The 12,541-nt window shown below is 42.5% G+C and overlaps 1 protein-coding gene across 1 annotated transcript in view; it reads right to left on the bottom strand.

Moving 5' to 3' along the window:
• Nucleotides 1–593: 593 nt before the first annotated feature.
• LOC138284182 (aminopeptidase N-like) overlaps nucleotides 594–12,541 on the bottom strand; it is a 260,695-nt gene continuing 248,747 nt past the window's right edge. The window contains exon 20 of the mRNA XM_069222680.1: nucleotides 594–4,852. Coding sequence (XP_069078781.1) covers nucleotides 4,700–4,852 — 153 coding nt within the window. The 3' untranslated portion in view covers nucleotides 594–4,699. The remainder of the gene's footprint in view (nucleotides 4,853–12,541) is intronic.

Genomic DNA, 12,541 nt, shown 5'->3' with positions numbered 1-12,541 from the left:
CAAAGTAAAACCAAGTTCAGTATTAAACAAGTGTTACTGCCAGAAGAGCAGCCCCCTGCACTCCTCCCACAGCCTGCCCCTTCGTGATGATCAACAAATTGTTGCCACCCACTCCCTCCTTGTCCTTATCAGCCTGCCGCACTGCCAGCCATTGAAGTAAATGAAGCTCTGATGACTCCTCGCAGCGCCACTATTCAAGCACCCCAAAAGCAACCGAATCCATGGAATTCAAATTTAGCACCTCCTCTCATGTGATGTCATTGCTGTAGCTTGTGCCTGCAGGTCGAATGCCCTGCTGGTACTTGCACAGCAAGACATTTGCAAAGTTCACTGGAGTTCACCAAAGAGATTCTGCACATTGCCTCAGAGCAGTAATGTCTTCTCAGCTGCTCTGTGTTTATTTTCCTTGTTCTTGCCTCCACCCCCATAAGGTGGCAGGGCAACGCCCCTTGTGTCCATGAACACCAGTCGCCCCAGATAACAATAAAAGTTACAATTGATGGAGAGTTAAGGAATAATTTTGTAACAAATAAATAAATGTATTGTGCATTTATCATATTTATTTATACCATTCTACAAAATTCCATGAAATAAATAAGCATTCTACATTAGTATTCTTTTCAACAAAATACATTGGGGTTTAAACATTCAGTGGCATTCGAAAACGTACCATCAATCGATGTTTTGACAAAATACATGTATCAAAAATACTGTACAATAAGCACGAAAACATATTTTTGATATCTCTAATTAAATCCAGCAATTTTGTTGTTTTACTCCAACTCCAAATATGTTGATTTGATTATGTAAAATTGATGCTTTTCTAACGGGATCTGCCCCCCAAAATATGCCACAATATAGCCAAACACCAATGTTATCAAAACATGCACAATACATGTATTAGCGTTTCTGTCCTTTCATCTTACATGTACATTTGGCATTGCTAGCAATGGCTAATGTTATACAATGAGTGCATTTCATTTAATTAATATGTTTATTCCCTTTTATGTGAGTGTAATGCTGAAGCAATGGGAATAACTGTTTTCACTTTTGAATACTACTGTTCCATGAAATTTAAGGCCAGATACCTTGAATGCCATTGAATGTTTGAAACCTAATATATCTTGCTGATAAGAGTACTAATGTAGAACGCTTTTTTATTTGAATGGATTTTGTAGAATGGTAGGGATAAAATTGATGAACACACGACATATTAGTTCAATTGCTGTAGAATTGTTCTTTGGCTCTCCACTAATTATAATATTAATTGATACAATGGAAATTGAAAAGTGGCAATTAGTGAACCGTGGGAGACTGAGCGTAGCAGAGCCACTGCCACTCTTTATGAATACCTTTTATTTTTTTAGCAATTCCCTGTATTTGAATGTATACTTTACTCGGCAAGATGCACACTGATATACCAAGTAGCCAAGAGCATTTGGTGTGAGAGTGGGTGGGGCTAGAAGTCCTTTTGTGTATTTTTAAAGAACTCAGAACCATAGGTCTTCTACTCTGTTGCAACACCTAAAAATGGCGAAAGGATCAGAGTACATTTTTTGAACGTTTTAGCTTCTGGCCAGTTGTAGGAGTTGTCAATTAAACCAACATTTTAGGATTAAAGCAAGTGACATTGTTCAGCCTTTAAGCAACCTGACTCCTGTAATATAAGAAGTTTTACCCCGAAGTTTTACCCCTTTTCAGTAATGTCCTATTTGCTGTTTCAGGGTGCACAGAAGAGAAGAGGTGTAAATTACACAAAGTTAATAGTCCTCTTAGAGTCCATTTTAATTGTTGTTCTTGTTGCTGTCTTTGCGAACTTGGGCACAGAAGTATGTAGTGACAGGTTAAATATTACTAAATAGCAAATTTTTGGGATTCGCTATTTCATTGCAAAATACATGATTTAGGACTCGCTTTGCGACCCATTGAGATTCGCAAAAACCACAGGGATGGTGTCTGACCATGTCTGTGATTACTTTTCAGTAAATCCCTTTTTTTAAATGCAGCTCGTTTCCTTAAAGGAAAACGGGATTGGTTTCAAAAAGAAAAATGAAAAGTTTTCTTTTAATTTTTTTAAGGTAGGCAGTGGTCCATGAGGCCATTGCCTGCTTTGGGGAATTCTTTTACAAACATTCTCAAAGGTGAAGGGATCCCTTAGGGACTCCTTCCCATTTGCGAATGGGTAACCACCTACTTGAAGTAGGTGGTAAAATGCAGATGTTTTGCAACCGTATTTTTGTTGCAAAACATGAAGACATACCACTGCGATTTGGTATGAGGAAGGCATGTCCTAAACACACCCCTTCCTAATACAGACTCGCAAACCTAATTTGCAATTCATTACAAGGTTACTGAATCACAAATAGGGCCTGACACATGTGAAAATGCTTTTTTCTGGTCTTAAACATCCCAATTCTGTGAATTATGCCACTACAACCTCAAAAAAGCTTTGTACATCTGGCTGTATAAGTCCAGAGGTAGCAGGTAGCAAGGGCAGGTCCTTGGGGATCATAGGCTGTCAGGTATAGCATTCGCTACTGAAGCTTTCCTCAAATGTATTTCCACTTCTGTGGTGTGTGCTAAAGACAGGGTTCATCGGTAAGGGACTGTCCCGTTATGTGACCCAGGATAAATAGGTGCAATTATTCATTCATTAACAAATGTGTGGCTTTTTAAAAATGTCAGCATTAAAATCACATTTGAGCAGGTCTTATGAGGAAAGGTATTTCAAGTCTGGAAAGAAACTCTCACTTTTCTGACATCAGTATTTATTTATGTTTTTTCGAAGAATGTTTTAATCTACATCTTCATTTGTACTAAGCAGTGTATGAAGAAATACTTAATATACACATATAAAGATGAAGTTGCCTTTGTATGTGCTTTATTTAGTAATGTTACTTGTTGAGTAGTTTTGCCCCTCATGATTGATTGGTCCCAGTGGCCTCTACAGAAAAATGATACATTTGTTATTTCATATGCAGACATACATTTTCACCTTTTATGGTTTACTCAAGGAAATACTCATCCAGGTTGACAATGGAGTGAACTGGGGAGTTGTTGTTCAGAGGAAGTAGGATTGTGTAGTGGGTAACTATCCCTTTGATGTTCAGCAGTGTACTGGGTTAGCTTATTTTGTATGCAATAGAGTGGTAAGTAAGTGTTCATTGCACTTTCTAGATTGTTGCAAGCATGTGGTCTAGCATGCAGTGAATTGTGCAGTATAGGGGTGGATTGGAATCTCTAGGATGTGCTGAAATATGACTGGCAAGAGTCCTTGTGATGCAGTACTGTAGTATGCGAGTGTTCCTAAGGCACAGCACAATTCGATGAGTTAGAGCTCCTTGGTTCCTGGTCATTGTGGTGGTGCTAGTGTTTTCTGTTGGTCTAGTTTGGTTGTTCCAAGATGCCCTTCCTGTATGTAATTATACTTTGCAGGCACCAGTGAAATTTGCTGTTCCCAATCACTTGATCTGAGTATGCTGAGTATTGCAGAATTTTACACCACAGAATTTCTCAGTTACATAATGTTGGAAATAGCATACCTCACCTTCAATCAAAAATCTCTGTCTAACTCACAACCATCGTAATTTAAATGACTCTTTCTACCCTAATGTTAAGTTCACATGATGCCAAAATGATATACTTCCCTGTATCACTGACCCCCAGAACCTTACTTTAGCAAGCCCACCAGAATGTTAAACTGCCTTCACATACCATATGCTCAGTCAAACTCCACCTCCTGCCCATATCTAATTCTCCATGTGCTCATTCAATGATCAGAGTCTTTGAGGTGCTTGGACCTTCACTCAGGGGGAGTCCAAGAGAACTTTTCATGAAAAATGCATCATCTTGTAATTCCCCCCTTTGAATGTCATTCTGTAGCACTCAAAAAGCTGATTTTATTACAAGGTGGTTCCTTCACCTACTACCTCTAGATACACATCTGTTTCCCCATCTCTCACCCAATGTTACCTTGATTAACTGAACTGCCATAGTCCTGCAAATGTTTGAAACTTTGAAAATGTTTCTTAATTGTATAATTGATGTAATACATGAGTCTGTGTATCATTATTGACATTATTTTCCATAAGCTCTTTTTTATGCAACCGTTTAGATTTGTCTGTAGCCCAGTACATCACTCCCCTGCCTTTCTACTAGGTTTGTGCTATAGAAATACCACATGTATATGTAGTTTTTTCCTAAAATGATTTCAGTAACATGCACAAGGTTTTGACATTGTAAAGAAAGCTCAGTCTTTTGTTCCTTACCATTTTTTCAGAAGGGGATATTTTTAGCTATGAGCTGGTTTGTGCCATTTTCCCAATCATTCTTGAGACTTATTATGAAAGAGCTGTGTGGTATATACTAACATTTCCGTATTTTAGCTTTCTGCACTAGCCGGAGGAACATCAAGTTTCACAAAAACATGTCAGGTATTGAAGGAAAATAGTGCGAATGGCAGATCATTCTCTCCTCAAACATTTGATATAATTTCTATGCCTCCCCTTGGATTTTGACGGGAAGCTAAAAAATACAGTTGTTTCCTGAAGACATACACTTATGGGAAGGAACAAGGGTTACAACACTGGCTCCCATGCCAAGATGATCATAGAACAGCACACATCCATAACCTCTGTGTTTATAGGATCTTTGCAAATACACCAGGAGCTTTTAAAGAATACTTTAAGGCATGTTTTGACTATCCGAGTTGTGCTTCAAACCACAGTTTTACAGGCTCCTTGTTCTCCTGCACCCACTTAATGTTTGCTTTAGTCTTTTCCAGTGCTTGCTCCAACTCCCTGGCAGCAGAACCAAATCCAATATGTTCATTGTCCTTCTTAAAGGTCTCCAGCTGCAACAAAAAGAGGAAGAGAACAGACATAACTTCAATGCTTTAATAACAAACTCCATGAATTTCTCAATTCTATCTTTGATATTCTGTGATGAAGGTCTGAAGCTGCCCTACTGTGGCTTTTCTAGCACCAAATCAATAAATAGACAATACATTGTAAAATATTAAAACTTTTGCATTTATCTTCTGTTAACCTAATCCCTCTGGATTTTTTGCTTCTTACTAGCCGGTGGTTGAACTATTACTATGAGTGAGTCTCACTACCCAAGTCTCACTCATGGCAAATTTATGGTTAATGGACTGAGTGTGCTGACCAACAGTGTCTGCATTTTATGATAAGACCACTGCTGTGCAGCTAGGATAAGTGGCTCTTGGCAGGTTTCACAAAGAGAGATACATGTGCACAGATTACCATCTTGCACAACATGGTATCTCTGCTCTGGTTGGCTGTTGCAAAAGGAATCAGTATTGACCTGGGGTAGGTCATTTAATGTTATCGGTTAGCTTAGTTCGTATGCAATAGAGAGTGGTAAGTAAGTGTACATTGCACTTTCTAGAGTGTTGCAAGCATGTGTTCTAGCATGCTGTGAATTGTGCAGTATAGGGGTGGATTGGAATCTCTAGGATGTGCTGAAATATGACTGACAAGAGTCCTTGTGATGCAGTGCTGTAGTATGTGGGTGTTCCTAAAGCACAGGACAATTTGGTGAGTTAGAGCTCCTTGGTTCCTGGTCATTGTGGTGGTGCTAGTGTTTTCTGTTGGTCTAGTTTGGTTGTTCCAAGATGCCCTTCCTGTATGTAGCGCTCACTGAAGGTTTGTGGTGTTTAACCTGCATTACATATTATAGGGGTAAACTTTACTAAAGTACAGTTTGTGCTACTTAGAATTACAGGGTCCAGCAAAGCATCAATCCAGGGGTAAACATGTACCCTTAGTATAGAACCACACTATTTTTAAATCACATCTACTCTCCTAATAACACTATAATAACTGTCATATTTCCGTGGGTCAGCTCATTATCATATTTCAGGTCTTAGTCCCTCCCATAGGAACAAGTCAATTACTCTGCTGTTCAGCAAGAGGATCAAAGGCTCCTCCACAAAATAAAGCTATTTACTGTGCTTAGCCCAGTTTCTGGGAGAGGAAAGTGAGGACATCTTCAAATTTGCTTGTCACACTGGACTGTGCAAAGGCAGCCTAAGCTTATAGAAATACAAGATAACATAATATCTCTGCAGCCTAGGCCGAGAGGGACTATCCCTTTAAGTTTTGATGAGAAGGCATCAGGCAGCTGTGTCACCTAGGGGCAGAGCTGAGGCTCTTAGGAAAGCTTTTCTCAAGACAACTTGAAGTTGCCATATTAGAATGCCTTAGAATGGTGTGGAAAAAGATTGGGACAGGGGTAGAGTGATGATGTTCCAACCTAGGATTGGCCAGGGCTATCTGGCTTCTAGAACCTTCCACCCCCATTTAAAAACCTCTCCACAAAGGGGGAGACTGATGAGAAAACAATGAACCTGGAGTAACAGAAGGGAAAGACTGCCCAGCAGAAAGGAGAAGCCAAATACAAACATTCTCCCACCTAAGGAAGGCGCAGAAGAGAGAGTTGCCATCCTCCGGGCCATGAAGGCATGCCAGGAGACAGTAGGTGCTGGGGAGGCATTGGTGACCCCAATGTGGGAAACCTGCCCGTGGTGTCCTGAGTAGAACCGGGGCACACTTAAACTAAAAAGGAGATCATGCATGGCTAAGGTTTCTAGGAAAAATGGAGGAGAGAAGCCCACTCATTAAATATTCACTGCCTGTGGCTGGGAGTCCCCATGAGCCCTAGCAAGGGTGTTTCCAGTGGAAACTTTCCTCCTTAGAGCCCAAGGCGCAACCATTGTTGGAAAGTGGATTATTGGTAAAGGTAGGTAAGAACCTAAATTTAGCAATAGGCCACTAACCCCCACTAGGTCCAGTCAGGTCTCAATGAATTAATACCTGCTGTTAGAAATGGGGTCTTTGGTTGACAGTCAGGATACCCCCTGTTCAAGCAAGGACCCTCATACTATTCAGGGTAAAAGAGAATCACCCTCAGCTAACCCCTGCTCATCTCCTTGGTAGCTTGGCAAAGCAGTAGGCTTAACTTCAGAGTGCTAGGTGTAAGGTATTTGTACCAACACACACAGTAACTCAATGAAAACACTGCAAAATGACATAACACATGTTTAGAAAAATAGGAAATATTTATCTGAACAAAACAAGACCAAAACAACAAAAATCCACAATACACAAGTCAAGTTATCAATAAAAATGCAAAAAGAGTCTTTAAGTAGTTTTAAACACACACTAACTCTGTTAGCGTAAAAATGTACCTTGGGTGTGTCAAAAATAACCCCGCCGAGCGAGTGTGCATCAAAAAGGGCTTGCGATGCATTGATTCCACTCACGAGCGGGACCTTGCATCGTTTCTCCTTTCATCGGGTCGGGGCACGTCGTTCCTTCTCTCTGCAGGAGAGTGATGCGTCGATCCGGTCAGCACTCTCAGGTCCGGGCAGGCCTTGTATTGTTTTTACATGCCCAGTGGCACTTGCGTAGGAAATCCAGCCACACGATGATCCGAAAACCACATAGCATGGGTTGCGATCTCCCAGCCTCCATCAGCGATGCTGAGCTACGTTTCTCCTGCTCCGTGCGTTGATTTTCAGCCACGGAGCGGGCAGCGTTGTTTCTTCAGCCACAGATCGGAGTTGCGTCGATCTTTTCCCTGTACAGCTCTCTGTGCGTGGATTTCCTTTTCTTTAGGCTGCCAGCTTCTCCTTTCAGGGTCCCAGGAACTGGATGGGCACCACAGGGTAGAGTAGGAGTCTCTCCAGATACTCCAGGTGCTGGAAGAGAGAAGTCTTTGCTGTCCCTGAGACTTCAAACAACAGGAGGCAAGTTCTAAATCAAGCCCTTGGAGAGTTCTTATCAAGATGGAAGGCACACAAGTCCAGTCTTTGCCATCTTACTCTTGCAGAAGCAGCAACTGCAGGATAGCTCAACAAAGCACAGTCACAGCCAGGGCAGCTCTTCTTCCTCAGCTCTTCAGCTCTTCTCCAGGCAGAGGTTCCTCTTGTTTCAGAAGTGTTTCAAATGTCTATGGTTTTGGGTGCCCTTCTTATACCCATTTTCTCCTTTGAAGTAGGCCTACCTCAAAGTAAAGTCTCTTTTGAATGTGAAATCCTGCCTTGCCCAGGCCAGGCCCCAGACACTCACCCGGGAGTTGGAGACTGTCTAGTGTGAGGTGCAACCAGCCAACTGTCAAACTGACCCAGACAGGGAATCCACAAACAGGCAGAGTCACAGAAATGGTATAAGCAAGAAAATGCTCACTTTCTAAAAGTGGCATTTTCGAACACACAATCTGAAAATCAACTTTACTAAAATATGTATTTTTAAATTGTGAGCTCAGAGACCCCAAACTCCACATGTCCATCCACTCCCAAAGGGAATCGACACTCTAATCAGATTTAAAGGTAGCACCCATGTTAACCTATGAGAGGCACAGGCCTTGCAACAGTGAAAAATGAATTTAGCAATATTTCACTGTCAGGACATATAAAACACATTACTGTATGTCCTACCTTAACCATAAACTGCACCCTGCCCTTGGGGCTACCTAGGGCCTACCTTAGGGGTGCCTTACATGTAAGAAAAGGGAAGGTTTAGGCCTGGTACGTGGGTACACTTGCCAAGGTGAATTCACAGTTAAAACTGCACACACATACACAACAATGGCAGGTCTGAGACATGATTACAGAGCTACTTATGTGGGTGGCACAACCAGTGATGCAGGCCCACTAGCAGCATTTGATTTACAGGCCCTGGCACCTCTAGTGCACTTTACTAGGGACTTACTAGAAAATCAAATATACCAATCATGGATAAGCCAATTACATACACATTTTGTAAAGGAGCACTTGCACTTTAGCACTGGTTAGCAGTGGTAAAGTGCCCAGAGTAACAAAAACAGCAAAAGCAGAGTACAGCACACATCAACAACCTGGGGAACAGAGGCAAAAAGTTAAGGGAGACCACGCCAAGGATGAAAAGTCTAACACCCGCTGAACCCTTGGTAGCTTGGCAATGAGCAACAAGGCTTAACTTAGGAGACAGGTGTGTAAAGCATTTAAACATCACAAAACAGTAAATAAGTAAAACACAGAACACATTAAAAATCCAACACCTTTTTATAAAAAATAGAGTATATTTTTATCTTTAAAATGACACCAAAACAATTAAAATCAGACAAGGGAAAACAGAGATATGATTTTTTGAAGAATTTATGTTTTCTAGTGCATAGAAACCAAAAGTGCCAATCTGGTCATCTGGTCGCACTAGATTGGGCCAAAGTCAAAGTTTGAGGCTGGCCACGATGGTGCCCGGCTCAGTTACAGCAAGCATGAGGCTTCGGTCAAAAGTTTACCTTCGGACTTAGGGCCTCTACACGACTTTGTCTGTCCTTTCACAGGACAGCCAAAGCCTTTGTAGGCAAAAGACCACCAGTAATGGAGGTCTTTTGCCCACTATATTAGGAGTGTTCCGCTGGACCAGCGAGCGAAAACAGTATTTTCTCCTGCTGGCCCAGCGGAACACTCACAACAACATTGACACCGTCTCATAATTGAGCAGGCGGCAATTTGGTGGTGTGTCCGGTGTTTACCGCCATGGAAAGGCTGGCGGATTCGGACTCATAATCCCCAGGGCAGCACTGCCCTGGCGGATTACAGCCGTCGGGACCACCAGGCTTCATGCTGGCTGAGCCTGGTGGTGTCGGCGGTTTGACCGTGGCGTCTTCGCCACGGTCATAGTGCGGTGGTCGGACCACCCTGTCTGTGGCAGTCTGACTGCCATCGCAAGGCTGGTGGTCTTAAGACCGCCAACCTCATAATGAGGCCCTTAATCTTCTTCTTGGGATTTTCTTCAGTCAGACAAACTCACCAATCAAATCGGACCTTCCATTAGCCCTCTTCGGATACACATTGCAGTAGACCTCAGTGAAGAACTCTACCTTTGGACTTAGACGATTTTGAGAACGGAAATCTTCATCTGGGCCAAAGCTGAATCTTGGTCCAATATCCCTGGAGTCCTCCTTGGATACGTTGCGCAGAAAGCCCCAGTCAACGTTTACGCTTAGACTTTGTCACTTTTTTGGGAGATTTTTCCTTCCAATGGGGGTCGACCCTCCACAGCAAGCTGATTTCAATGAGAGGTCGTCTAATCACCTTTCCAGAAGCCCTGGTGAAATCCTGGAAGTCTGGGGCTCCAGAGCTTTTTAGCAGGACTAACCTGCAAGTTAGGCTGGGTCACAGTTGAGGCAAGCCAGCTTGATTCACCATGACAGATCAATCCCTTAATTTTTTTTCCAAAAGTTCTCTAAACTTCTCCAAACATTTGGTTTGTCTTCCAGAAGGTCTTAGAAGGTCCTTCAGGAGTCCACTACTCACCCCAGAGTTCCAGGAGCTTTGAGTTGCTCCTTGAAGTTTAGGACTCCAACTCCCAGAATGCACCTAGTTCAAATGCAAAAATGACCACTAGCCACTGGTCAGCTGGTCAGTTCCTTCAAGTTTTGATGCAGGGGACTCTGGTGAGATATTTTTCACCTGCAGCAAGCAGGGAGTCCCTTCTTGAACCAGATGAAGACATGCAAAGTCCTCTTAGTGGTGAAGCCCAAGTGTTCAGGTGGTGCAATCCTTCAGGGTGCAGTGTCCAGGTAAGGGGTCCAGGAGGGCAGTCCTTCTTTTTCTTATGTTGATCCTTGTAGTGATCTGAGGTGTCGGTACAGCTCCTGGGGTGGAAAGCAGGGGGGCAACTTTCAATTACAGGCAGCCCACTACCCTCTTGGATGACCACTTCCTGGGAAGTGTGGCAAAAATCTATCCCAGAAAGCAACATTCCTTAAAACTCCAAAATGGCAGAAACTGAATTTTGGAGGTTAGGTCTGGCTGAGCCCACCCACTGGTGTGGCTAAAAATCCTTAACACACCCTTTCCCTGATTTAATGAAGAGGGCACCTGGTTGTCTAGGTTTGCAGGATATGGGGGAGGTTCTGAGCTGCTCCAATTGGCCTTCCCCTTTCAAGAACAGTTTGGCGGCTCTCCCCCATCCTGTTTCACCATCTGCTGAGGCAGATCTCCTCCCCCAGACATTTACTTTGTGTTCAGCCCAGGCCAGTACAATGAGGGAAAACAAATGTGGCTATTGTTCCTCACCAGGGCTTATAAAATATATTGTATAAGTTCCCTCCTTATACACCTTAGGGGTGACTTATATGTAAACATAAGGTAGTTTAAGACTTTGGAAGTACTTTTAATTCCAAAGTCGAATTTGCATGCAACTTTAATTTAAAAGAAGCCAGCAAGACAGGCCTACCTTTAAAATGATCCTGGACACCTCAGCAGTGCACCTATGGGTGCACCACCTATGCTGGGGTCCCTACAACTACATGCCCTACCATAGAATAGGGACTTATAGGTAGGTTGACATGCCCAATTATAACTAGCCTAATGTGGGTAATCATTTTACACAGAGCACAGGCCCTGGGACTGGTTAGCAGTACCCAGGGCACCATCTGAGTCAGGCAAACATCAGCAAAAAGCGAAACATGGGGCAAAATGTTAGGGGGCCTATGAAATCCGCCCAGTTTCTCACAACCATAATTTGTGAAAAGTGTTGTGGAAGGTTCCATCAAGTTTAGCAACCCCTCAGAAGTTACCCCTATGGAAATCACCCCAAGTCTTCCAGGGGGATTTATTCATGCCACCTAAAAAATGTTTGCTTCATTCCAAAGTTGCCCTTGGGCTTGGGAGTGAAACAATCTCTATTGGTGGGTCCAGGAGCTTCAGTGGCCGCTTAGTAAAAGTAAAATTAAGACTCTAGAACACGTTGTTCAATTCAGTGCTTTATTAACAATCTTGATGGTCAATGATGCATGGGTTTCACCATACAATGAATGCTATGGAAAGTTAGTAATACCGACGTCAACTTCAATGGTGGGTTATAACATGTAATGTATATTAATATTAATCACATGAGAGACCAGTGGCAGTAGAGATTTTGGTGATATAACATGTGTGGGATATGACTAACAATTGTGGTTAGTTGATGGGAAGGTAAACAGTGAGTGTTAGGGTATGTACAGTGGAAATTAGGACATGAGATTATGTTAAGAGAGACACGAATTATCGAATTGTTTGGCTTTTAATAATCTAACAGGCAGGTGGTTCTGAATGCTGTGAATATGCAGATTTGAGGGATTACATCTTCAGAGGAGGAGATGGTGATGGGTAGGATTTGTCAATGGCGGAGTTTAATAACGAGTTGAAAAAATATCACAGAACATTTGGAGTTCAGCCTGTGCATCCTGGGTACACAAAGGGCATTGGTTGTGGTGACAGGCGAGTATTTGAGTCTGTTTAGTGTTATGGTTTGAGTAAGGGGTGTGGTATGGGAAGCAGTTGAGGTGTTGTGATGGTTAGATAGTGGAGTGAACGTTCATAGGGATAGATGTTACTTGTTTTGGGATACAATTTACAGTTTGAGAGAAGGATGAAATTCACATTTTCAGCGCTTTAATGAGTGGGCTGGGCATGCATGTGTGTCACAGTGTAGAGTGGAAACCCCTATAGTATACAAGTTGTACAATAGATATCCCTAATCACACA

This window comes from Pleurodeles waltl, chromosome 3_1, assembly GCF_031143425.1.
Source record: "Pleurodeles waltl isolate 20211129_DDA chromosome 3_1, aPleWal1.hap1.20221129, whole genome shotgun sequence".
Taxonomy (NCBI): Eukaryota; Metazoa; Chordata; class Amphibia; order Caudata; family Salamandridae; genus Pleurodeles; species Pleurodeles waltl.
The sequence above is the reverse complement of the archived record's forward strand: the minus strand, read 5'-3'. Positions and strand labels throughout refer to the sequence as shown.